The 27,982-nt window shown below is 45.6% G+C and overlaps 1 protein-coding gene across 1 annotated transcript; it reads right to left on the bottom strand.

Moving 5' to 3' along the window:
* Positions 1–31: 31 nt before the first annotated feature.
* Positions 32–27,982, bottom strand: LOC143959461 (uncharacterized). The gene is made up of 6 exons (XM_077468115.1): positions 27,848–27,982; positions 18,554–18,932; positions 17,458–17,574; positions 1,112–1,267; positions 964–1,039; positions 32–768 (listed from the first exon to the last, which is right to left on the bottom strand). Exons 2-6 carry the CDS (start codon positions 18,914–18,916, stop codon positions 32–34), a joined length of 1,449 nt encoding a protein of 482 aa, XP_077324241.1. The 5' UTR covers positions 18,917–18,932; positions 27,848–27,982.

Here is a 27,982-nt window from a genome sequence, read left to right on the forward strand (position 1 = left end):
CGCGGGAGGCAAAGGACGTACATATATGTGCTTATGCCTGCCCGTGCCATTCTGATGACGTACATCGGCGTGAGGCGGTCGGCAAGTGGTTAATAACTAAAGCTGTGTGCTGCGGATGGACAGCGGCTGTATCAGTGTCCGGGAGGTGGGAGTTCTCTGCTGATGGCGAGAGGTGCTCCTCGTTGATAATAACAGACGTATACTGTAGATGGTCCAATGAGGGAAGACTTTGGGTTTCCCCCTTGACGTGTGTTGATGAATCTTGCTGTTGATGGTCTGATGGTTCAGTAATGTCTCTTGCTGTCAGGTTTTGTCTTTTTGATGTTTGGGGTTCCTTGTTATCAGCACACTGCTCTGTGTGGTTCGGGGGTGGGATGGCAAAGTCACATGTGGAACGTTCTGTAATTCCAGGTGATGAGCATTGAGTGGACAGGTCTGTGTGCGGTGGATTTCCATGGCTCGGGGGTACCAGCTCCTCCTGAGTAGACACATGCTGGGTATAAACTTTAAGATTTCCCCCTCCAGATAAGAGAGGTTCCTCTACAACATGTGCAGATGAAGTTTGTGCCTCATTGGAACCTGAATCCTGTACGGCATCCTCTTCACACAAGACCAGCTTTTTGGTCCCATTCGCCTCGGATATGGCCGTCCACGTGGAGATTTTAAAGTGTTTGGCCTCTTGGACATCCTGGACAACAACTTCTTCCACATCCATAGAACCGGAAGATGATAAACGTGGGGGGGCTGTATTGGTCTCCTGGAAGACACCTGGAATATAGGCCACATCAATGATTGTGTCACTTCAATACTAGACCCTCCAATTCTCCATACACCTCCACCCACCCTTACCTGAAGAAATACAATCAGCCCGGAATCTACATAACATGGACAATGATGAGAAGACCAGAAGATGAACAGAAGGTAACTGCAGACCAATACCAGAGGGAACAACCTTCTTCTTACCTGGTAGATGGAAGCTCTGGGGATTCTTCATCATGACTTCTGTGGAGGCTTCTTCATGTCCATCTGTGCCATCCTCCTGTATAAAGAAACAGACACTCAGCCTTCATCCAAACATGAATAATATGGCAGAATTTCCAGCACCGCTCACCTCTCCAGTCAGAAGATCAAACATCTTGCTGGTCAGGTCCAGGATCATGTGTTCATTAACCCAGTCCAACACTTGGGACTCAGACACCACTTCGGAACATTGGGTCCTTCTGTCAAGCCTGACCCTTGGACACGACTTCTTCACAACAACATAATCCTACAAAACATGAGCCACAATTACTAGATCCTTCTTCAGTCTTAAAACCATATGACTGTATCCCTCCCAGAATCCTTCACTTCAAATGTGTTTTTACTAATACAGATGAGTATTGTCATATGACCCTCCCAGAATCCTCCTCACCTCTCCGGTCAGGTCTGTGTTTTATTAATAGAGATAAGAGTGATGTCATGTGACCCTCCCAGAATCCTCCTCACCTCTCCGGTCAGGTCTGTGTTTTATTAATAGAGATAAGAGTGATGTCATGTGACCTCCCAGAATCCTCCTCACCTCTCCGGTCAGGTCTGTGTATTATTAATAGAGATGAGAGTGATGTCATGTGACCTCCCAGAATCCTCCTCACCTCTCCGGTCAGGTCTGTGTTTTATTAATAGAGATGAGAGTGATGTCATGTGACCTCCCAGAATCCCCCTCACCTCTCCGGTCAGGTCTGTGTTTTATTAATAGAGATAAGAGTGATGTCATGTGACCTCCCAGAATCCTCCTCACCTCTCCGGTCAGGTCTGTGTTTTATTAATAGAGATAAGAGTGATGTCATGTGACCTCCCAGAATCCTCCTTACCTCTCCGGTCAGGGTTTTATTAATAGAGATGAGAGTGATGTCATGTGACCTCCCAGAATCCTCCTTACCTCTCCGGTCAGGGTTTTATTAATAGAGATGAGAGTGATGTCATGTGACCTCCCAGAATCCTCCTCACCTCTCCGGTCATGTGACCTCCCAGAATCCTCCTCACCTCTCCGGTCAGGTCTGTGTATTATTAATAGAGATAAGAGTGATGTCATGTGACCTCCCAGAATCCTCCTCACCTCTCCGGTCAGGTCTGTGTTTTATTAATAGAGATAAGAGTGATGTCATGTGACCTCCCAGAATCCTCCTCACCTCTCCGGTCAGGTCTGTGTTTTATTAATAGAGATAAGAGTGATGTCATGTGACCTCCCAGAATCCTCCTCACCTCTCCGGTCAGGTATGTGTATTATTAATAGAGATGAGAGTGATGTCATGTGACCTCCCAGAATCCTCCTCACCTCTCCGGTCAGGTCTGTGTATTATTAATAGAGATAAGAGTGATGTCATGTGACCTCCCAGAATCCTCCTCACCTCTCCGGTCAGGTCTGTGTTTTATTAATAGAGATAAGAGTGATGTCATGTGACCTCCCAGAATCCTCCTCACCTCTCCGGTCAGGTCTGTGTTTTATTATTAGAGATAAGAGTGATGTCATGTGACCTCCCAGAATCCTCCTCACCTCTCCGGTCAGGTCTGTGTTTTATTAATAGAGATAAGAGTGATGTCATGTGACCTCCCAGAATCCTCCTCACCTCTCCGGTCAGGTCTGTGTATTATTAATAGAGATAAGAGTGATGTCATGTGACCTCCCAGAATCCTCCTCACCTCTCCGGTCAGGTCTGTGTATTATTAATAGAGATAAGAGTGATGTCATGTGACCTCCTCCCAGAATCCTCCTCACCTCTCCGGTCAGGTCTGTGTTTTATTAATAGAGATAAGAGTGACGTCATGTGACCCCCCAGAATCCTCCTCACCTCTCCGGTCAGGTCTGTGTTTTATTAATAGAGATAAGAGTGATGTCATGTGACCTCCCAGAATCCTCCTTACCTCTCCGGTCAGGGTTTTATTAATAGAGATGAGAGTGATGTCATGTGACCTCCCAGAATCCTCCTCACCTCTCCGGTCATGTGACCTCCCAGAATCCTCCTCACCTCTCCGGTCAGGTCTGTGTATTATTAATAGAGATAAGAGTGATGTCATGTGACCTCCCAGAATCCTCCTCACCTCTCCGGTCAGGTCTGTGTTTTATTAATAGAGATAAGAGTGATGTCATGTGACCTCCCAGAATCCTCCTCACCTCTCCGGTCAGGTATGTGTATTATTAATAGAGATGAGAGTGATGTCATGTGACCTCCCAGAATCCTCCTCACCTCTCCGGTCAGGTCTGTGTATTATTAATAGAGATAAGAGTGATGTCATGTGACCTCCCAGAATCCTCCTCACCTCTCCGGTCAGATCTGTGTTTTATTAATAGAGATAAGAGTGATGTCATGTGACCTCCCAGAATCCTCCTCACCTCTCCGGTCAGGTCTGTGTTTTATTATTAGAGATAAGAGTGATGTCATGTGACCTCCCAGAATCCTCCTCACCTCTCCGGTCAGGTCTGTGTTTTATTAATAGAGATAAGAGTGATGTCATGTGACCTCCCAGAATCCTCCTCACCTCTCCGGTCAGGTCTGTGTATTATTAATAGAGATAAGAGTGATGTCATGTGACCTCCCAGAATCCTCCTCACCTCTCCGGTCAGGTCTGTGTATTATTAATAGAGATAAGAGTGATGTCATGTGACCTCCTCCCAGAATCCTCCTCACCTCTCCGGTCAGGTCTGTGTTTTATTAATAGAGATAAGAGTGACGTCATGTGACCCCCCAGAATCCTCCTCACCTCTCCGGTCAGGTCTGTGTTTTATTAATAGAGATAAGAGTGATGTCATGTGACCTCCCAGAATCCTCCTCACCTCTCCGGTCAGGTCTGTGTTTTATTAATAGAGATAAGAGTGATGTCATGTGACCTCCCAGAATCCTCCTCACCTCTCCGGTCAGGTATGTGTATTATTAATAGAGATGAGAGTGATGTCATGTGACCTCCCAGAATCCTCCTCACCTCTCCGGTCAGGTCTGTGTATTATTAATAGAGATAAGAGTGATGTCATGTGACCTCCCAGAATCCTCCTCACCTCTCCGGTCAGGTCTGTGTTTTATTAATAGAGATAAGAGTGATGTCATGTGACCTCCCAGAATCCTCCTCACCTCTCCGGTCAGGTCTGTGTTTTATTATTAGAGATAAGAGTGATGTCATGTGACCTCCCAGAATCCTCCTCACCTCTCCGGTCAGGTCTGTGTTTTATTAATAGAGATAAGAGTGATGTCATGTGACCTCCCAGAATCCTCCTCACCTCTCCGGTCAGGTCTGTGTATTATTAATAGAGATAAGAGTGATGTCATGTGACCTCCCAGAATCCTCCTCACCTCTCCGGTCAGGTCTGTGTATTATTAATAGAGATAAGAGTGATGTCATGTGACCTCCTCCCAGAATCCTCCTCACCTCTCCGGTCAGGTCTGTGTTTTATTAATAGAGATAAGAGTGACGTCATGTGACCCCCCAGAATCCTCCTCACCTCTCCGGTCAGGTCTGTGTTTTATTAATAGAGATAAGAGTGATGTCATGTGACCTCCCAGAATCCTCCTTACCTCTCCGGTCAGGGTTTTATTAATAGAGATGAGAGTGATGTCATGTGACCTCCCAGAATCCTCCTCACCTCTCCGGTCATGTGACCTCCCAGAATCCTCCTCACCTCTCCGGTCAGGTCTGTGTATTATTAATAGAGATAAGAGTGATGTCATGTGACCTCCCAGAATCCTCCTCACCTCTCCGGTCAGGTCTGTGTTTTATTAATAGAGATAAGAGTGATGTCATGTGACCTCCCAGAATCCTCCTCACCTCTCCGGTCAGGTATGTGTATTATTAATAGAGATGAGAGTGATGTCATGTGACCTCCCAGAATCCTCCTCACCTCTCCGGTCAGGTCTGTGTATTATTAATAGAGATAAGAGTGATGTCATGTGACCTCCCAGAATCCTCCTCACCTCTCCGGTCAGATCTGTGTTTTATTAATAGAGATAAGAGTGATGTCATGTGACCTCCCAGAATCCTCCTCACCTCTCCGGTCAGGTCTGTGTTTTATTATTAGAGATAAGAGTGATGTCATGTGACCTCCCAGAATCCTCCTCACCTCTCCGGTCAGGTCTGTGTTTTATTAATAGAGATAAGAGTGATGTCATGTGACCTCCCAGAATCCTCCTCACCTCTCCGGTCAGGTCTGTGTTTTATTAATAGAGATAAGAGTGATGTCATGTGACCTCCCAGAATCCTCCTCACCTCTCCGGTCAGGTATGTGTATTATTAATAGAGATGAGAGTGATGTCATGTGACCTCCCAGAATCCTCCTCACCTCTCCGGTCAGGTCTGTGTATTATTAATAGAGATAAGAGTGATGTCATGTGACCTCCCAGAATCCTCCTCACCTCTCCGGTCAGGTCTGTGTTTTATTAATAGAGATAAGAGTGATGTCATGTGACCTCCCAGAATCCTCCTCACCTCTCCGGTCAGGTCTGTGTTTTATTATTAGAGATAAGAGTGATGTCATGTGACCTCCCAGAATCCTCCTCACCTCTCCGGTCAGGTCTGTGTTTTATTAATAGAGATAAGAGTGATGTCATGTGACCTCCCAGAATCCTCCTCACCTCTCCGGTCAGGTCTGTGTATTATTAATAGAGATAAGAGTGATGTCATGTGACCTCCCAGAATCCTCCTCACCTCTCCGGTCAGGTCTGTGTATTATTAATAGAGATAAGAGTGATGTCATGTGACCTCCTCCCAGAATCCTCCTCACCTCTCCGGTCAGGTCTGTGTTTTATTAATAGAGATAAGAGTGATGTCATGTGACCTCCCAGAATCCTCCTCACCTCTCCGGTCAGGTCTGTGTTTTATTAATAGAGATAAGAGTGATGTCATGTGACCTCCCAGAATCCTCCTCACCTCTCCGGTCAGGTCTGTGTTTTATTAATAGAGATAAGAGTGATGTCATGTGACCTCCCAGAATCCTCCTCACCTCTCCGGTCAGGTCTGTGTTTTATTAATAGAGATAAGAGTGATGTCATGTGACCTCCCAGAATCCTCCTCACCTCTCCAGTCAGGTCTGTGTTTTATTAATAGAGATAAGAGTGATGTCATATGACCTCCCAGAATCCTCCTCACCTCTCCGGTCAGGTCTGTGTTTTATTAATAGAGATAAGAGTGATGTCATGTGACCTCCCAGAATCCTCCTCACCTCTCCGGTCAGGTCTGTGTTTTATTAATAGAGATAAGAGTGATGTCATGTGACCTCCCAGAATCCTCCTCACCTCTCCGGTCAGGTCTGTGTTTTATTAATAGAGATAAGAGTGATGTCATGTGACCTCCCAGAATCCTCCTCACCTCTCCGGTCAGGTCTGTGTTTTATTAATAGAGATAAGAGTGATGTCATATGACCTCCCAGAATCCTCCTCACCTCTCCGGTCAGGTCTGTGTTTTATTAATAGAGATAAGAGTGATGTCATATGACCTCCCAGAATCCTCCTCACCTCTCCGGTCAGGTCTGTGTTTTATTAATAGAGATAAGAGTGATGTCATATGACCTCCCAGAATCCTCCTCACTTCTCCGGTCAGGTCTGTGTATTATTAATAGAGATGAGAGTGATGTCATGTGACCTCCCAGAATCCTCCTCACTTCTCCGGTCAGGTCTGTGTTTTATTAATAGAGATAAGAGTGATGTCATATGACCTCCCAGAATCCTCCTCACCTCTCCGGTCAGGTCTGTGTTTTATTAATAGAGATAAGAGTGATGTCATGTGACCTCCCAGAATCCTCCTCACCTGTCCGGTCAGGTCTGTGTTTTATTAATAGAGATAAGAGTGATGTCATGTGACCTCCCAGAATCCTCCTCACCTCTCCGGTCAGGTCTGTGTTTTATTAATAGAGATAAGAGTGATGTCATGTGACCTCCCAGAATCCTCCTCACCTCTCCGGTCAGGTCTGTGTTTTATTAATAGAGATAAGAGTGATGTCATGTGACCTCCCAGAATCCTCCTCACCTCTCCGGTCAGGTCTGTGTATTATTAATAGAGATAAGAGTGATGTCATGTGACCTCCCAGAATCCTCCTCACCTCTCCGGTCAGGTCTGTGTATTATTAATAGAGATGAGAGTGATGTCATGTGACCTCCCAGAATCCTCCTCACCTCTCCGGTCAGGTCTGTGTATTATTAATAGAGATAAGAGTGATGTCATGTGACCTCCCAGAATCCTCCTCACCTCTCCGGTCAGGTCTGTGTTTTATTAATAGAGATAAGAGTGATGTCATGTGACCTCCCAGAATCCTCCTCACCTCTCCGGTCAGGTCTGTGTTTTATTAATAGAGATAAGAGTGATGTCATGTGACCTCCCAGAATCCTCCTCACCTCTCCGGTCAGGTCTGTGTATTATTAATAGAGATAAGAGTGATGTCATGTGACCTCCCAGAATCCTCCTCACCTCTCCGGTCAGGTCTGTGTATTATTAATAGAGATAAGAGTGATGTCATGTGACCTCCTCCCAGAATCCTCCTCACCTCTCCGGTCAGGTCTGTGTTTTATTAATAGAGATAAGAGTGATGTCATGTGACCTCCCAGAATCCTCCTCACCTCTCCGGTCAGGTCTGTGTTTTATTAATAGAGATAAGAGTGATGTCATGTGACCTCCCAGAATCCTCCTCACCTCTCCGGTCAGGTCTGTGTTTTATTAATAGAGATAAGAGTGATGTCATATGACCTCCCAGAATCCTCCTCACCTCTCCGGTCAGGTCTGTGTTTTATTAATAGAGATAAGAGTGATGTCATGTGACCTCCCAGAATCCTCCTCACCTCTCCGGTCAGGTCTGTGTTTTATTAATAGAGATAAGAGTGATGTCATATGACCTCCCAGAATCCTCCTCACCTCTCCGGTCAGGTCTGTGTTTTATTAATAGAGATAAGAGTGATGTCATATGACCTCCCAGAATCCTCCTCACCTCTCCGGTCAGGTCTGTGTTTTATTAATAGAGATAAGAGTGATGTCATATGACCTCCCAGAATCCTCCTCACTTCTCCGGTCAGGTCTGTGTATTATTAATAGAGATGAGAGTGATGTCATGTGACCTCCCAGAATCCTCCTCACTTCTCCGGTCAGGTCTGTGTTTTATTAATAGAGATAAGAGTGATGTCATATGACCTCCCAGAATCCTCCTCACCTCTCCGGTCAGGTCTGTGTTTTATTAATAGAGATAAGAGTGATGTCATGTGACCTCCCAGAATCCTCCTCACCTCTCCGGTCAGGTCTGTGTTTTATTAATAGAGATGAGAGTGATGTCATGTGACCTCCCAGAATCCTCCTCACCTCTCCGGTCAGGTCTGTGTTTTATTAATAGAGATAAGAGTGATGTCATGTGACCTCCCAGAATCCTCCTCACCTCTCCGGTCAGGTCTGTGTTTTATTAATAGAGATGAGAGTGATGTCATATGACCCTCCCAGAATCCTCCTCACCTCTCCGGTCAGGTCTGTGTTTTATTAATAGAGATGAGAGTGATGTCATGTGACCTCCCAGAATCCTCCTCTCCTCTCCGGTCAGGTCTGTGTTTTATTAATAGAGATGAGAGTGATGTCATGTGACCTCCCAGAATCCTCCTCACCTCTCCGGCCAGGTCTGTGTTTTATTAATAGAGATGAGAGTGATGTCATATGACCTCCCAGAATCCTCCTCACTTCTCCAGTCAGGTCTGTGTTTTATTAATAGAGATAAGAGTGATGTCATGTGACCTCCCAGAATCCTCCTCACCTCTCCGGTCAGGTCTGTGTTTTTATTAATAGAGATAAGAGTGATGTCATGTGACCTCCCAGAATCCTCCTCACCTCTCCGGTCAGGTCTGTGTTTTATTAATAGAGATAAGAGTGATGTCATGTGACCTCCCAGAATCCTCCTCACCTCTCCGGTCAGGTCTGTGTTTTATTAATAGAGATGAGAGTGATGTCATATGACCCTCCCAGAATCCTCCTCACCTCTCCGGTCAGGTCTGTGTTTTATTAATAGAGATGAGAGTGATGTCATGTGACCTCCCAGAATCCTCCTCTCCTCTCCGGTCAGGTCTGTGTTTTAATAATAGAGATGAGAGTGATGTCATGTGACCTCCCAGAATCCTCCTCACCTCTCCGGCCAGGTCTGTGTTTTTATTAATAGAGATAAGAGTGATGTCATGTGACCTCCCAGAATCCTCCTCACCTCTCCGGTCAGGTCTGTGTTTTTATTAATAGAGATAAGAGTGATGTCATGTGACCTCCCAGAATCCTCCTCACCTCTCCGGTCAGGTCTGTGTTTTATTAATAGAGATAAGAGTGATGTCATGTGACCTCCCAGAATCCTCCTCACCTCTCCGGTCAGGTCTGTGTTTTATTAATAGAGATAAGAGTGATGTCATGTGACCTCCCAGAATCCTCCTCACCTCTCCGGTCAGGTCTGTGTTTTATTAATAGAGATAAAAGTGACGTCATGTGACCCCCCCCCCCCAGAATCCTCCTCACCTCTCCGGTCAGGTCTGTGTTTTATTAATAGAGATGAGAGTGATGTCATGTGACCTCCCAGAATCCTCCTCACCTCTCCGGTCAGGTCTGTGTTTTATTAATAGAGATAAGAGTGATGTCATGTGACCTCCCAGAATCCTCCTCACCTCTCCGGTCAGGTCTGTGTATTATTAATAGAGATAAGAGTGATGTCATGTGACCTCCCAGAATCCTCCTCACCTCTCCGGTCAGGTCTGTGTATTATTAATAGAGATGAGAGTGATGTCATGTGACCTCCCAGAATCCTCCTCACCTCTCCGGTCAGGTCTGTGTTTTATTAATAGAGATAAGAGTGATGTCATGTGACCTCCCAGAATCCTCCTCACCTCTCCGGTCAGGTCTGTGTTTTTATTAATAGAGATAAGAGTGATGTCATGTGACCTCCCAGAATCCTCCTCACCTCTCCGGTCAGGTCTGTGTATTATTAATAGAGATAAGAGTGATGTCATGTGACCTCCCAGAATCCTCCTCACCTCTCCGGTCAGGTCTGTGTTTTATTAATAGAGATAAGAGTGATGTCATGTGACCTCCCAGAATCCTCCTCACCTCTCCGGTCAGGTCTGAGTTTTATTAATAGAGATAAGAGTGACGTCATGTGACCTCCCAGAATCCTCCTCACCTCTCCGGTCAGGTCTGAGTTTTATTAATAGAGATGAGAATGATGTCATGTGACCTCCCAGAATCCTCCTCACCTCTCCGGTCAGGTCTGTGTTTTATTAATAGAGATGAGAATGATGTCATGTGACCTCCCAGAATCCTCCTCACCTCTCCGGTCAGGTCTGTGTTTTATTAATAGAGATGAGAATGATGTCATGTGACCTCCCAGAATCCTCCTCACCTCTCCGGTCAGGTCTGTGTTTTATTAATAGAGATGAGAGTGATGTCATATGACCTCCCAGAATCCTCCTCTCCTCTCCGGTCAGGTCTGTGTTTTATTAATAGAGATAAGAGTGATGTCATGTGACCTCCCAGAATCCTCCTCACCTCTCCGGTCAGGTCTGTGTTTTATTATTAGAGATAAGAGTGATGTCATGTGACCTCCCAGAATCCTCCTCACCTCTCCGGTCAGGTCTGTGTTTTATTAATAGAGATGAGAGTGATGTCATATGACCTCCCAGAATCCTCCTCTCCTCTCCGGTCAGGTCTGTGTTTTATTAATAGAGATAAGAGTGATGTCATGTGACCTCCCAGAATCCTCCTCACCTCTCCGGTCAGGTCTGTGTTTTATTATTAGAGATAAGAGTGATGTCATGTGACCTCCCAGAATCCTCCTCACCTCTCCGGTCAGGTCTGTGTTTTATTAATAGAGATAAGAGTGATGTCATGTGACCTCCCAGAATCCTCCTCACCTCTCCGGTCAGGTCTGTGTATTATTAATAGAGATAAGAGTGATGTCATGTGACCTCCTCCCAGAATCCTCCTCACCTCTCCGGTCAGGTCTGTGTTTTATTAATAGAGATAAGAGTGATGTCATGTGACCTCCCAGAATCCTCCTCACCTCTCCGGTCAGGTCTGTGTTTTATTAATAGAGATAAGAGTGATGTCATGTGACCTCCCAGAATCCTCCTCACCTCTCCGGTCAGGTCTGTGTTTTATTAATAGAGATAAGAGTGATGTCATATGACCTCCCAGAATCCTCCTCACCTCTCCGGTCAGGTCTGTGTTTTATTAATAGAGATAAGAGTGATGTCATATGACCTCCCAGAATCCTCCTCACTTCTCCGGTCAGGTCTGTGTATTATTAATAGAGATGAGAGTGATGTCATGTGACCTCCCAGAATCCTCCTCACTTCTCCGGTCAGGTCTGTGTTTTATTAATAGAGATAAGAGTGATGTCATATGACCTCCCAGAATCCTCCTCACCTCTCCGGTCAGGTCTGTGTTTTATTAATAGAGATAAGAGTGATGTCATGTGACCTCCCAGAATCCTCCTCACCTCTCCGGTCAGGTCTGTGTTTTATTAATAGAGATGAGAGTGATGTCATATGACCCTCCCAGAATCCTCCTCACCTCTCCGGTCAGGTCTGTGTTTTATTAATAGAGATGAGAGTGATGTCATGTGACCTCCCAGAATCCTCCTCTCCTCTCCGGTCAGGTCTGTGTTTTATTAATAGAGATGAGAGTGATGTCATGTGACCTCCCAGAATCCTCCTCACCTCTCCGGCCAGGTCTGTGTTTTATTAATAGAGATGAGAGTGATGTCATATGACCTCCCAGAATCCTCCTCACTTCTCCAGTCAGGTCTGTGTTTTATTAATAGAGATAAGAGTGATGTCATGTGACCTCCCAGAATCCTCCTCACCTCTCCGGTCAGGTCTGTGTTTTTATTAATAGAGATAAGAGTGATGTCATGTGACCTCCCAGAATCCTCCTCACCTCTCCGGTCAGGTCTGTGTTTTATTAATAGAGATAAGAGTGATGTCATGTGACCTCCCAGAATCCTCCTCACCTCTCCGGTCAGGTCTGTGTTTTATTAATAGAGATGAGAGTGATGTCATGTGACCTCCCAGAATCCTCCTCACCTCTCCGGTCAGGTCTGTGTTTTATTAATAGAGATAAGAGTGATGTCATGTGACCTCCCAGAATCCTCCTCTCCTCTCCGGTCAGGTCTGTGTTTTAATAATAGAGATGAGAGTGATGTCATGTGACCTCCCAGAATCCTCCTCACCTCTCCGGCCAGGTCTGTGTTTTATTAATAGAGATGAGAGTGATGTCATATGACCTCCCAGAATCCTCCTCACTTCTCCAGTCAGGTCTGTGTTTTATTAATAGAGATGAGAGTGATGTCATGTGACCTCCCAGAATCCTCCTCACCTCTCCGGTCAGGTCTGTGTTTTATTAATAGAGATAAGAGTGATGTCATGTGACCTCCCAGAATCCTCCTCACCTCTCCGGTCAGGTCTGTGTTTTTATTAATAGAGATAAGAGTGATGTCATGTGACCTCCCAGAATACTCCTCACCTCTCCGGTCAGGTCTGTGTTTTATTAATAGAGATAAGAGTGATGTCATGTGACCTCCCAGAATCCTCCTCACCTCTCCGGTCAGGTCTGTGTTTTATTAATAGAGATGAGAGTGATGTCATGTGACCTCCCAGAATCCTCCTCACCTCTCCGGTCAGGTCTGTGTTTTATTAATAGAGATAAGAGTGATGTCATGTGACCTCCCAGAATCCTCCTCACCTCTCCGGTCAGGTCTGTGTATTATTAATAGAGATAAGAGTGATGTCATGTGACCTCCCAGAATCCTCCTCACCTCTCCGGTCAGGTCTGTGTATTATTAATAGAGATGAGAGTGATGTCATGTGACCTCCCAGAATCCTCCTCACCTCTCCGGTCAGGTCTGTGTTTTATTAATAGAGATAAGAGTGATGTCATGTGACCTCCCAGAATCCTCCTCACCTCTCCGGTCAGGTCTGTGTTTTTATTAATAGAGATAAGAGTGATGTCATGTGACCTCCCAGAATCCTCCTCACCTCTCCGGTCAGGTCTGAGTTTTATTAATAGAGATGAGAATGATGTCATGTGACCTCCCAGAATCCTCCTCACCTCTCCGGTCAGGTCTGTGTTTTATTAATAGAGATGAGAGTGATGTCATGTGACCTCCCAGAATCCTCCTCACCTCTCCGGTCAGGTCTGTGTTTTATTAATAGAGATAAGAGTGATGTCATGTGACCTCCCAGAATCCTCCTCACCTCTCCGGTCAGGTCTGTGTTTTATTAATAGAGATGAGAGTGATGTCATGTGACCTCCCAGAATCCTCCTCACCTCTCCGGTCAGGTCTGTGTTTTATTAATAGAGATGAGAGTGATGTCATGTGACCTCCCAGAATCCTCCTCACCTCTCCGGTCAGGTCTGTGTTTTATTAATAGAGATGAGAGTGATGTCATGTGACCTCCCAGAATCCTCCTCTCCTCTCCGGTCAGGTCTGTGTTTTATTAATAGAGATAAGAGTGATGTCATGTGACCTCCCAGAATCCTCCTCACCTCTCCGGTCAGGTCTGTGTTTTATTAATAGAGATGAGAGTGATGTCATGTGACCTCCCAGAATCCTCCTCACCTCTCCGGTCAGGTCTGTGTTTTATTAATAGAGATAAGAGTGATGTCATGTGACCTCCCAGAATCCTCCTCACCTCTCCGGTCAGGTCTGTGTTTTATTAATAGAGATGAGAGTGATGTCATATGACCCTCCCAGAATCCTCCTCACCTCTCCGGTCAGGTCTGTGTTTTATTAATAGAGATGAGAGTGATGTCATGTGACCTCCCAGAATCCTCCTCTCCTCTCCGGTCAGGTCTGTGTTTTATTAATAGAGATGAGAGTGATGTCATGTGACCTCCCAGAATCCTCCTCTCCTCTCCGGTCAGGTCTGTGTTTTATTAATAGAGATAAGAGTGATGTCATGTGACCTCCCAGAATCCTCCTCACCTCTCCGGTCAGGTCTGTGTTTTATTAATAGAGATGAGAGTGATGTCATGTGACCTCCCAGAATCCTCCTCACCTCTCCGGTCAGGTCTGTGTTTTATTAATAGAGATAAGAGTGATGTCATGTGACCTCCCAGAATCCTCCTCACCTCTCCGGTCAGGTCTGTGTTTTATTAATAGAGATGAGAGTGATGTCATATGACCCTCCCAGAATCCTCCTCACCTCTCCGGTCAGGTCTGTGTTTTATTAATAGAGATGAGAGTGATGTCATGTGACCTCCCAGAATCCTCCTCTCCTCTCCGGTCAGGTCTGTGTTTTATTAATAGAGATGAGAGTGATGTCATGTGACCTCCCAGAATCCTCCTCACCTCTCCGGCCAGGTCTGTGTTTTATTAATAGAGATAAGAGTGATGTCATGTGACCCCCCAGAATCCTCCTCACCTCTCCGGTCAGGTCTGTGTTTTTATTAATAGAGATAAGAGTGATGTCATGAGACCTCCCAGAATCCTCCTCACCTCTCCGGTCAGGTCTGTGTATTATTAATAGAGATAAGAGTGATGTCATGTGACCTCCCAGAATCCTCCTCACCTCTCCGGTCAGGTCTGTGTTTTTATTAATAGAGATAAGAGTGATGTCATGTGACCTCCCAGAATCCTCCTCACCTCTCCGGTCAGGTCTGTGTTTTATTAATAGAGATAAGAGTGATGTCATGTGACCTCCCAGAATCCTCCTCACCTCTCCGGTCAGGTCTGTGTTTTATTAATAGAGATGAGAGTGATGTCATGTGACCTCCCAGAATCCTCCTCACCTCTCCGGTCAGGTCTGTGTTTTATTAATAGAGATGAGAGTGATGTCATGTGACCTCCCAGAATCCTCCTCACCTCTCCGGTCAGGTCTGTGTATTATTAATAGAGATGAGAGTGATGTCATGTGACCTCCCAGAATCCTCCTCACCTCTCCGGTCAGGTCTGTGTATTATTAATAGAGATGAGAGTGATGTCATGTGACCTCCCAGAATCCTCCTCACCTCTCCGGTCAGGTCTGTGTTTTATTAATAGAGATAAGAGTGATGTCATGTGACCTCCCAGAATCCTCCTCACCTCTCCGGTCAGGTCTGTGTTTTTATTAATAGAGATAAGAGTGATGTCATGTGACCTCCCAGAATCCTCCTCACCTCTCCGGTCAGGTCTGTGTTTTATTAATAGAGATAAGAGTGATGTCATGTGACCTCCCAGAATCCTCCTCACCTCTCCGGTCAGGTCTGAGTTTTATTAATAGAGATAAGAGTGACGTCATGTGACCTCCCAGAATCCTCCTCACCTCTCCGGTCAGGTCTGAGTTTTATTAATAGAGATGAGAATGATGTCATGTGACCTCCCAGAATCCTCCTCACCTCTCCGGTCAGGTCTGTGTTTTATTAATAGAGATGAGAGTGATGTCATGTGACCTCCCAGAATCCTCCTCACCTCTCCGGTCAGGTCTGTGTTTTATTAATAGAGATGAGAGTGATGTCATATGACCCTCCCAGAATCCTCCTCACCTCTCCGGTCAGGTCTGTGTTTTATTAATAGAGATGAGAGTGATGTCATGTGACCTCCCAGAATCCTCCTCTCCTCTCCGGTCAGGTCTGTGTTTTATTAATAGAGATAAGAGTGATGTCATGTGACCTCCCAGAATCCTCCTCACCTCTCCGGTCAGGTCTGTGTTTTATTAATAGAGATGAGAGTGATGTCATGTGACCTCCCAGAATCCTCCTCACCTCTCCGGTCAGGTCTGTGTTTTATTAATAGAGATAAGAGTGATGTCATGTGACCTCCCAGAATCCTCCTCACCTCTCCGGTCAGGTCTGTGTTTTATTAATAGAGATGAGAGTGATGTCATATGACCCTCCCAGAATCCTCCTCACCTCTCCGGTCAGGTCTGTGTTTTATTAATAGAGATGAGAGTGATGTCATGTGACCTCCCAGAATCCTCCTCTCCTCTCCGGTCAGGTCTGTGTTTTATTAATAGAGATGAGAGTGATGTCATGTGACTTCCCAGAATCCTCCTCACCTCTCCGGCCAGGTCTGTGTTTTATTAATAGAGATAAGAGTGATGTCATGTGACCCCCCAGAATCCTCCTCACCTCTCCGGTCAGGTCTGTGTTTTTATTAATAGAGATAAGAGTGATGTCATGTGACCTCCCAGAATCCTCCTCACCTCTCCGGTCAGGTCTGTGTTTTATTAATAGAGATGAGAGTGATGTCATGTGACCTCCCAGAATCCTCCTCACCTCTCCGGTCAGGTCTGTGTTTTATTAATAGAGATAAGAGTGACGTCATGTGACCTCCCAGAATCCTCCTCACCTCTCCGGTCAGGTCTGTGTTTTTATTAATAGAGATAAGAGTGACGTCATGTGACCTCCCAGAATCCTCCTCACCTCTCCGGTCAGGTCTGTGTTTTATTAATAGAGATGAGAGTGACGTCATGTGACCTCCCAGAATCCTCCTCACCTCTCCGGTCAGGTCTGTGTTTTATTAATAGAGATGAGAGTGATGTCATGTGACCTCCCAGAATCCTCCTCACCTCTCCGGTCAGGTCTGTGTTTTATTAATAGAGATAAGAGTGACGTCATGTGACCTCCCAGAATCCTCCTCACCTCTCCGGTCAGGTCTGTGTTTTATCAATAGAGATAAGAGTGACGTCATGTGACCTCCCAGAATCCTCCTCACCTCTCCGGTCAGGTCTGTGTTTTATTAATAGAGATGAGAGTGACGTCATGTGACCTCCCAGAATCCTCCTCACCTCTCCGGTCAGGTCTGTGTTTTATTAATAGAGATGAGAGTGATGTCATGTGACCTCCCAGAATCCTCCTCACCTCTCCGGTCAGGTCTGTGTTTTATTAATAGAGATGAGAGTGACGTCATGTGACCTCCCAGAATCCTCCTCACCTCTCCGGTCAGGTCTGTGTTTTATTAATAGAGATAAGAGTGATGTCATGTGACCTCCCAGAATCCTCCTCACCTCTCCGGTCAGGTCTGTGTTTTATTAATAGAGATAAGAGTGATGTCATGTGACCTCCCAGAATCCTCCTCACCTCTCCGGTCAGGTCTGTGTTTTATTAATAGAGATGAGAGTGATGTCATGTGACCTCCCAGAATCCTCCTCACCTCTCCGGTCAGGTCTGTGTTTTATTAATAGAGATGAGAGTGATGTCATGTGACCTCCCAGAATCCTCCTCACCTCTCCGGTCAGGTCTGTGTTTTATTAATAGAGATGAGAGTGACGTCATGTGACCTCCCAGAATCCTCCTCACCTCTCCGGTCAGGTCTGTGTTTTATTAATAGAGATAAGAGTGATGTCATGTGACCTCCCAGAATGCTCCTCACCTCTCCGGTCAGGTCTGAGTTTTATTAATAGAGATAAGAGTGATGTCATGTGACCTCCCAGAATCCTCCTCACCTCTCGGGTCAGGTCTGTGTTTTATTAATAGAGATAAGAGTGATGTCATGTGACCTCCCAGAATCCTCCTCACCTCTCCGGTCAGTAGAGCGATGATATCCAGGGTGAGGTTCAGTAATTTTTGTGCTAGTTCTTGCCCAATTTTTGTATTGGTGGATTCGGTGCCTTTTTTCTTTAGATGTCTGCTGTCCTAGAAACACAGAGCAATCCAAATGTCAACTTTTTTTTTTTGTACAGGATCTATAGCAGAATAATGATTGAAGGCAATGGACCTTCTCATCTAACTATTCAGCCCTTTCTCCTTCCTTCATAAATGGAGTTACATAAGAGATCAGACTACTGGAGCTATAGCTTGGGCTAGTCATATACAGTCAGAAAAAAAGTCCAACCTCCTGTTCTCAGTATGATCGTGGCTTCCAATCGTTGTTTTCACTGTTCCTGTAGTTTTGCTGGTGATAAAAACAGGATTTCTGACTGTAATATCCTTTTCTTGGAGTACATTTTGGGGCACAGGACGAAGCATTCAGGTATGCTGGGTTATGCTGCCACCTTCAGTAGACTGTAAGGACAGCCCAGTATAATCCCTTCCACTCCCATCATGTTCCAGTTTTGTAGAAATGCAATATTAGGAGCTAAGATAGGAAGAAAAGTGAGGGGCCAACGTCCTGTAATGTACTCCAAGAAATGGACTTTACAGGAAGACATGAAATACTATTTTATGAACGGCTCATTACGAGACACAGGATGAAGTCATTCAGGAACATGAGGCTTTCCACAAGCCATTGAACTAAAGCGGGTTTTAGAAAAGGAAATACTATGGCCAAGATTTGACCCTAGATGCTACTCAAGGCCTAATGTTCACTCAGAAAAAATGGATTCATCCTATAAAGTACTTTCTGGGTAGGAACTTTCTTGGTTGTGACATGAGAAATATTCCTTCCAAATGCGGTGATAGACTTAGAAGTCACTTCCTAGCTTTTAAAAGCAAAGGAACTGAAGGGAACAGGTCTTCAACGGCCTTTCAGGAAATAGAAAGGAATTCTCAGGTACATGCAGGCCATAATCTACAGCTAATCCATTGCAGGAGCTATGCCAACCTTCAGATGAATACTACTTACTCAATTTACCCCCACCCATCTCTTGGTGGTCAGAGGTGCCCCTTAACCTACCAGGGTATTCAGCATCTCCTGTCTCTTCCTCTTTTTGATCTGTTTTGAAACATGCATGGCATGTCTATTGACAAAGACAGTGGGAACGGATTCCTTCTTCAGGACCCTCTTGTCTGCATTTACACAGTAACATTGAATGGTGAAATGTTCGGAGCACACTCGGTACGAGTCAAATTTCTTTCCGTCATAGATTTTTTTTGCCATCTCGTCCAGGTTGCCAAAGATCTGTCCACTCTGTTCAATGGCTTGTAGCCATAATTTAATGCGGTCCAGTGTGGTGGGGAAAGCATGGAGAATTACATTGGTGTAGTTATTCTTCATTCCAGCATAGTTCCGGCAGTAGTCCACGATGCATTTTGGCATCTTTCTACCTGGAATTCTGAAAAACAGAAAGAAGAAATATTTGTAGAGAAAAAACAAAAAAAGGTCAATGATATTGAACAACATTCCTCTTCTCTGTCCCACCATTATACATTGATGTGGAGGAACCTTCCTCTTCTCTGTCCCACCATTATACATTGATGTGGAGGAACGTTCCTCTTCTCTGTCCCACCATTATACATTGATGTGGAGGAACGTTCCTCTTCTCCGTCCCTCCATTATACATTGATGTGGAGGAACGTTCCCCTTCTCTGTCCCTCCATTATACATTGATGTGGAGGAACGTTCCTCTTCTCTGTCCCTCCATTATACATTGATGTGGAGGAACGTTCCTCTTCTCCGTCCCTCCATTATACATTGATGTGGAGGAACGTTCCTCTTCTCCGTCCCTCCATTATACATTGATGTGGAGGAACGTTCCTCTTCTCTGTCCCTCCATTATACATTGATGTGGAGGAACGTTCCTCTTCTCTGTCCCTCCATTATACATTGATGTGGAGGAACGTTCCTCTTCTCTGTCCCTCCATTATACATTGATGTGGAGGAACGTTCCTCTTCTCTGTCCCTCCATTATACATTGATGTGGAGGAACGTTCCCCTTCTCTGTCCCTCCATTATACATTGATGTGGAGGAACGTTCCTCTTCTCTGTCCCACCATTATACATTGATGTGGAGGAACGTTCCTCTTCTCTGTCCCACCATTATACATTGATGTGGAGGAACGTTCCTCTTCTCTGTCCCTCCATTATACATTGATGTGGAGGAACGTTCCTCTTCTCTGTCCCTCCATTATACATTGATGTGGAGGAACGTTCCCCTTCTCTGTCCCACCATTATACATTGATGTGGAGGAACGTTCCTCTTCTCTGTCCCTCCATTATACATTGATGTGGAGGAACGTTCCTCTTCTCTGTCCCTCCATTATACATTGATGTGGAGGAACGTTCCTCTTCTCTGTCCCACCATTATACATTGATGTGGAGGAACGTTCCTCTTCTCTGTCCCTCCATTATACATTGATGTGGAGGAACGTTCCTCTTCTCTGTCCCTCCATTATACATTGATGTGGAGGAACGTTCCTCTTCTCTGTCCCACCATTATACATTGATGTGGAGGAACGTTCCTCTTCTCTGTCCCTCCATTATACATTGATGTGGAGGAACGTTCCTCTTCTCTGTCCCTCCATTATACATTGATGTGGAGGAACGTTCCTCTTCTCTGTCCCACCATTATACATTGATGTGGAGGAACCTTCCTCTTCTCTGTCCCACCATTATACATTGATGTGGAGGAACGTTCCTCTTCTCTGTCCCTCCATTATACATTGATGTGGAGGAACGTTCCTCTTCTCTGTCCCTCCATTATACATTGATGTGGAGGAACGTTCCTCTTCTCTGTCCCTCCATTATACATTGATGTGGAGGAACGTTCCTCTTCTCTGTCCCTCCATTATACATTGATGTGGAGGAACGTTCCTCTTCTCTGTCCCACCATTATACATTGATGTGGAGGAACGTTCCCCTTCTCTGTCCCACCATTATACATTGATGTGGAGGAACGTTCCTCTTCTCTGTCCCACCATTATACATTGATGTGGAGGAACGTTCCTCTTCTCTGTCCCACCATTATACATTGATGTGGAGGAACGTTCCTCTTCTCTGTCCCTCCATTATACATTGATGTGGAGGAACGTTCCTCTTCTCTGTCCCTCCATTATACATTGATGTGGAGGAACGTTCCTCTTCTCTGTCCCTCCATTATACATTGATGTGGAGGAACGTTCCCCTTCTCTGTCCCTCCATTATACATTGATGTGGAGGAACGTTCCTCTTCTCTGTCCCTCCATTATACATTGATGTGGAGGAACGTTCCTCTTCTCTGTCCCTCCATTATACATTGATGTGGAGGAACGTTCCTCTTCTCTGTCCCTCCATTATACATTGATGTGGAGGAACGTTCCTCTTCTCTGTCCCTCCATTATACATTGATGTGGAGGAACGTTCCCCTTCTCTGTCCCTCCATTATACATTGATGTGGAGGAACGTTCCTCTTCTCTGTCCCTCCATTATACATTGATGTGGAGGAACGTTCCTCTTCTCTGTCCCTCCATTATACATTGATGTGGAGGAACGTTCCTCTTCTCTGTCCCACCATTATACATTGATGTGGAGGAACGTTCCTCTTCTCTGTCCCACCATTATACATTGATGTGGAGGAACGTTCCTCTTCTCTGTCCCACCATTATACATTGATGTGGAGGAACGTTCCTCTTCTCTGTCCCTCCATTATACATTGATGTGGAGGAACGTTCCTCTTCTCTGTCCCTCCATTATACATTGATGTGGAGGAACGTTCCTCTTCTCTGTCCCACCATTATACATTGATGTGGAGGAACGTTCCTCTTCTCTGTCCCTCCATTATACATTGATGTGGAGGAACGTTCCTCTTCTCTGTCCCTCCATTATACATTGATGTGGAGGAACGTTCCTCTTCTCTGTCCCACCATTATACATTGATGTGGAGGAACGTTCCTCTTCTCTGTCCCACCATTATACATTGATGTGGAGGAACGTTCCTCTTCTCTGTCCCTCCATTATACATTGATGTGGAGGAACGTTCCTCTTCTCTGTCCCACCATTATACATTGATGTGGAGGAACGTTCCTCTTCTCTGTCCCTCCATTATACATTGATGTGGAGGAACGTTCCTCTTCTCTGTCCCTCCATTATACATTGATGTGGAGGAACGTTCCTCTTCTCTGTCCCTCCATTATACATTGATGTGGAGGAACGTTCCCCTTCTCTGTCCCTCCATTATACATTGATGTGGAGGAACGTTCCTCTTCTCTGTCCCTCCATTATACATTGATGTGGAGGAACGTTCCTCTTCTCTGTCCCACCATTATACATTGATGTGGAGGAACGTTCCTCTTCTCTGTCCCTCCATTATACATTGATGTGGAGGAACGTTCCTCTTCTCTGTCCCTCCATTATACATTGATGTGGAGGAACGTTCCTCTTCTCTGTCCCACCATTATACATTGATGTGGAGGAACGTTCCTCTTCTCTGTCCCACCATTATACATTGATGTGGAGGAACGTTCCTCTTCTCTGTCCCACCATTATACATTGATGTGGAGGAACGTTCCCCTTCTCTGTCCCTCCATTATACATTGATGTGGAGGAACGTTCCTCTTCTCTGTCCCATTATACATTGATGTGGAGGAACGTTCCTCTTCTCTGTCCCTCCATTATACATTGATGTGGAGGAACGTTCCTCTTCTCTGTCCCACCATTATACATTGATGTGGAGGAACGTTCCTCTTCTCTGTCCCACCATTATACATTGATGTGGAGGAACGTTCCTCTTCTCTGTCCCACCATTATACATTGATGTGGAGGAACGTTCCTCTTCTCTGTCCCTCCATTATACATTGATGTGGAGGAACGTTCCCCTTCTCTGTCCCTCCATTATACATTGATGTGGAGGAACGTTCCTCTTCTCTGTCCCACCATTATACATTGATGTGGAGGAACGTTCCTCTTCTCTGTCCCACCATTATACATTGATGTGGAGGAACGTTCCTCTTCTCTGTCCCTCCATTATACATTGATGTGGAGGAACGTTCCTCTTCTCTGTCCCACCATTATACATTGATGTGGAGGAACGTTCCTCTTCTCTGTCCCTCCATTATACATTGATGTGGAGGAACGTTCCTCTTCTCTGTCCCACCATTATACATTGATGTGGAGGAACGTTCCCCTTCTCTGTCCCTCCATTATACATTGATGTGGAGGAACGTTCCTCTTCTCTGTCCCTCCATTATACATTGATGTGGAGGAACGTTCCTCTTCTCTGTCCCTCCATTATACATTGATGTGGAGGAACGTTCCTCTTCTCTGTCCCACCATTATACATTGATGTGGAGGAACGTTCCTCTTCTCTGTCCCACCATTATACATTGATGTGGAGGAACGTTCCCCTTCTCTGTCCCTCCATTATACATTGATGTGGAGGAACGTTCCCCTTCTCTGTCCCTCCATTATACATTGATGTAGAGGAACGTTCCTCTTCTCTGTCCCTCCATTATACATTGATGTGGAGGAACGTTCCTCTTCTCTGTCCCTCCATTATACATTGATGTGGAGGAACGTTCCTCTTCTCTGTCCCTCCATTATACATTGATGTGGAGGAACGTTCCTCTTCTCTGTCCCACCATTATACATTGATGTGGAGGAACGTTCCTCTTCTCTGTCCCTCCATTATACATTGATGTAGAGGAACGTTCCCCTTCTCTGTCCCTCCATTATACATTGATGTGGAGGAACGTTCCCCTTCTCCGTCCCTCCATTATACATTGATGTGGAGGAACGTTCCCCTTCTCCGTCCCTCCATTATACATTGATGTGGAGGAACGTTCCTCTTCTCTGTCCCTCCATTATACATTGATGTGGAGGAACGTTCCTCTTCTCTGTCCCTCCATTATACATTGATGTGGAGGAACGTTCCCCTTCTCTGTCCCACCATTATACATTGATGTGGAGGAACGTTCCTCTTCTCTGTCCCTCCATTATACATTGATGTGGAGGAACGTTCCTCTTCTCTGTCCCTCCATTATACATTGATGTGGAGGAACGTTCCTCTTCTCTGTCCCTCCATTATACATTGATGTGGAGGAACGTTCCTCTTCTCTGTCCCTCCATTATACATTGATGTGGAGGAACGTTCCCCTTCTCTGTCCCACCATTATACATTGATGTGGAGGAACGTTCCTCTTCTCTGTCCCACCATTATACATTGATGTGGAGGAACGTTCCCCTTCTCTGTCCCACCATTATACATTGATGTGGAGGAACGTTCCTCTTCTCTGTCCCACCATTATACATTGATGTGGAGGAACGTTCCTCTTCTCTGTCCCTCCATTATACATTGATGTGGAGGAACGTTCCTCTTCTCTGTCCCACCATTATACATTGATGTGGAGGAACGTTCCTCTTCTCTGTCCCTCCATTATACATTGATGTGGAGGAACGTTCCTCTTCTCTGTCCCTCCATTATACATTGATGTGGAGGAACGTTCCTCTTCTCTGTCCCACCATTATACATTGATGTGGAGGAACGTTCCTCTTCTCTGTCCCACCATTATACATTGATGTGGAGGAACGTTCCCCTTCTCTGTCCCTCCATTATACATTGATGTGGAGGAACGTTCCTCTTCTCTGTCCCTCCATTATACATTGATGTGGAGGAACGTTCCTCTTCTCTGTCCCACCATTATACATTGATGTGGAGGAACGTTCCTCTTCTCTGTCCCTCCATTATACATTGATGTGGAGGAACGTTCCTCTTCTCTGTCCCACCATTATACATTGATGTGGAGGAACGTTCCCCTTCTCCGTCCCACCATTATACATTGATGTGGAGGAACGTTCCTCTTCTCTGTCCCACCATTATACATTGATGTGGAGGAACGTTCCTCTTCTCCGTCCCACCATTATACATTGATGTGGAGGAACGTTCCTCTTCTCTGTCCCTCCATTATACATTGATGTGGAGGAACGTTCCTCTTCTCTGTCCCTCCATTATACATTGATGTGGAGGAACGTTCCCCTTCTCTGTCCCTCCATTATACATTGATGTGGAGGAACGTTCCTCTTCTCTGTCCCTCCATTATACATTGATGTGGAGGAACGTTCCTCTTCTCTGTCCCTCCATTATACATTGATGTGGAGGAACGTTCCTCTTCTCTGTCCCTCCATTATACATTGATGTGGAGGAACGTTCCCCTTCTCTGTCCCACCATTATACATTGATGTGGAGGAACGTTCCTCTTCTCTGTCCCTCCATTATACATTGATGTGGAGGAACGTTCCTCTTCTCTGTCCCTCCATTATACATTGATGTGGAGGAACGTTCCTCTTCTCTGTCCCTCCATTATACATTGATGTGGAGGAACGTTCCTCTTCTCTGTCCCTCCATTATACATTGATGTGGAGGAACGTTCCCCTTCTCTGTCCCACCATTATACATTGATGTGGAGGAACGTTCCTCTTCTCTGTCCCTCCATTATACATTGATGTGGAGGAACGTTCCTCTTCTCTGTCCCACCATTATACATTGATGTGGAGGAACGTTCCCCTTCTCCGTCCCACCATTATACATTGATGTGGAGGAACGTTCCTCTTCTCTGTCCCTCCATTATACATTGATGTGGAGGAACGTTCCTCTTCTCTGTCCCACCATTATACATTGATGTGGAGGAACGTTCCTCTTCTCTGTCCCTCCATTATACATTGATGTGGAGGAACGTTCCTCTTCTCTGTCCCTCCATTATACATTGATGTGGAGGAACGTTCCTCTTCTCTGTCCCTCCATTATACATTGATGTGGAGGAACGTTCCCCTTCTCTGTCCCTCCATTATACATTGATGTGGAGGAACGTTCCTCTTCTCTGTCCCTCCATTATACATTGATGTGGAGGAACGTTCCTCTTCTCTGTCCCTCCATTATACATTGATGTGGAGGAACGTTCCTCTTCTCTGTCCCTCCATTATACATTGATGTGGAGGAACGTTCCTCTTCTCTGTCCCACCATTATACATTGATGTGGAGGAACGTTCCTCTTCTCTGTCCCACCATTATACATTGATGTGGAGGAACGTTCCTCTTCTCTGTCCCTCCATTATACATTGATGTGGAGGAACGTTCCTCTTCTCTGTCCCACCATTATACATTGATGTGGAGGAACGTTCCTCTTCTCTGTCCCACCATTATACATTGATGTGGAGGAACGTTCCTCTTCTCTGTCCCACCATTATACATTGATGTGGAGGAACGTTCCTCTTCTCTGTCCCTCCATTATACATTGATGTAGAGGAACGTTCCCCTTCTCTGTCCCTCCATTATACATTGATGTAGAGGAACGTTCCTCTTCTCTGTCCCTCCATTATACATTGATGTGGAGGAACGTTCCTCTTCTCTGTCCCTCCATTATACATTGATGTGGAGGAACGTTCCTCTTCTCTGTCCCTCCATTATACATTGATGTGGAGGAACGTTCCTCTTCTCTGTCCCTCCATTATACATTGATGTGGAGGAACGTTCCCCTTCTCTGTCCCACCATTATACATTGATGTGGAGGAACGTTCCTCTTCTCTGTCCCTCCATTATACATTGATGTGGAGGAACGTTCCTCTTCTCTGTCCCTCCATTATACATTGATGTGGAGGAACGTTCCCCTTCTCTGTCCCACCATTATACATTGATGTGGAGGAACGTTCCTCTTCTCTGTCCCTCCATTATACATTGATGTGGAGGAACGTTCCTCTTCTCTGTCCCACCATTATACATTGATGTGGAGGAACGTTCCCCTTCTCCGTCCCACCATTATACATTGATGTGGAGGAACGTTCCTCTTCTCTGTCCCTCCATTATACATTGATGTGGAGGAACGTTCCTCTTCTCTGTCCCACCATTATACATTGATGTGGAGGAACGTTCCTCTTCTCTGTCCCTCCATTATACATTGATGTGGAGGAACGTTCCTCTTCTCTGTCCCTCCATTATACATTGATGTGGAGGAACGTTCCTCTTCTCTGTCCCTCCATTATACATTGATGTGGAGGAACGTTCCCCTTCTCTGTCCCTCCATTATACATTGATGTGGAGGAACGTTCCTCTTCTCTGTCCCTCCATTATACATTGATGTGGAGGAACGTTCCTCTTCTCTGTCCCTCCATTATACATTGATGTGGAGGAACGTTCCTCTTCTCTGTCCCTCCATTATACATTGATGTGGAGGAACGTTCCTCTTCTCTGTCCCACCATTATACATTGATGTGGAGGAACGTTCCTCTTCTCTGTCCCACCATTATACATTGATGTGGAGGAACGTTCCTCTTCTCTGTCCCTCCATTATACATTGATGTGGAGGAACGTTCCTCTTCTCTGTCCCACCATTATACATTGATGTGGAGGAACGTTCCTCTTCTCTGTCCCACCATTATACATTGATGTGGAGGAACGTTCCTCTTCTCTGTCCCTCCATTATACATTGATGTAGAGGAACGTTCCCCTTCTCTGTCCCTCCATTATACATTGATGTAGAGGAACGTTCCCCTTCTCTGTCCCTCCATTATACATTGATGTGGAGGAACGTTCCTCTTCTCTGTCCCTCCATTATACATTGATGTGGAGGAACGTTCCTCTTCTCTGTCCCTCCATTATACATTGATGTGGAGGAACGTTCCTCTTCTCTGTCCCACCATTATACATTGATGTGGAGGAACGTTCCCCTTCTCTGTCCCTCCATTATACATTGATGTGGAGGAACGTTCCTCTTCTCTGTCCCTCCATTATACATTGATGTGGAGGAACGTTCCTCTTCTCTGTCCCACCATTATACATTGATGTGGAGGAACGTTCCCCTTCTCTGTCCCTCCATTATACATTGATGTGGAGGAACGTTCCTCTTCTGTGATCACATGACCCCTCACTCTTCTATGATCACATGACCCTTCAGTGTCCCCTCCCTCTTCTCTGATTACATGACCCTTCAGTGTTCTCCACTCTTCTCTGATCACATGACCCCCTCACTCTTCTCTGATCACATGACCCCTCACTCTTCTATGATCACATGACCCTTCAGTGTCCCCTCCCTCTTCTCTGATTACATGACCCCTCAGTGTTCTCCACTCTTCTCTGATCACATGACCCCCTCACTCTTCTCTGATCACATGACCCCTCAGTGTTCTCTCCTCTTATCACATGACCACTCAGTGTCCCCTCCCTCTTCTCTGATCACATGACCCCCCCTCTTCTCTGATCACATGACCCCCTCAGTGTCCCCTCCCTCATCTCTGATCACATGACCCCTCCCTCTTCTCTGATCACATGACCCCTCAGTGTCTCACCAGGGAGATGTAGGATTGGTTCCTCTATCACAGATCGGATAGAATGCAGTCACAGATCACACAGCTTTTTCCTGTAATGAGGACTACATCCCCCACAATACATTGCAGCTTCTTCCTGTTCTCCCCGTGACGTCA

This window comes from Lithobates pipiens, unplaced genomic scaffold (assembly GCF_037356315.1).
Source record: "Lithobates pipiens isolate NorthernLeopardFrog02 unplaced genomic scaffold, aLitPip1_a1.2 Scaffold_77, whole genome shotgun sequence".
NCBI lineage: Eukaryota > Metazoa > Chordata > Amphibia > Anura > Ranidae > Lithobates > Lithobates pipiens.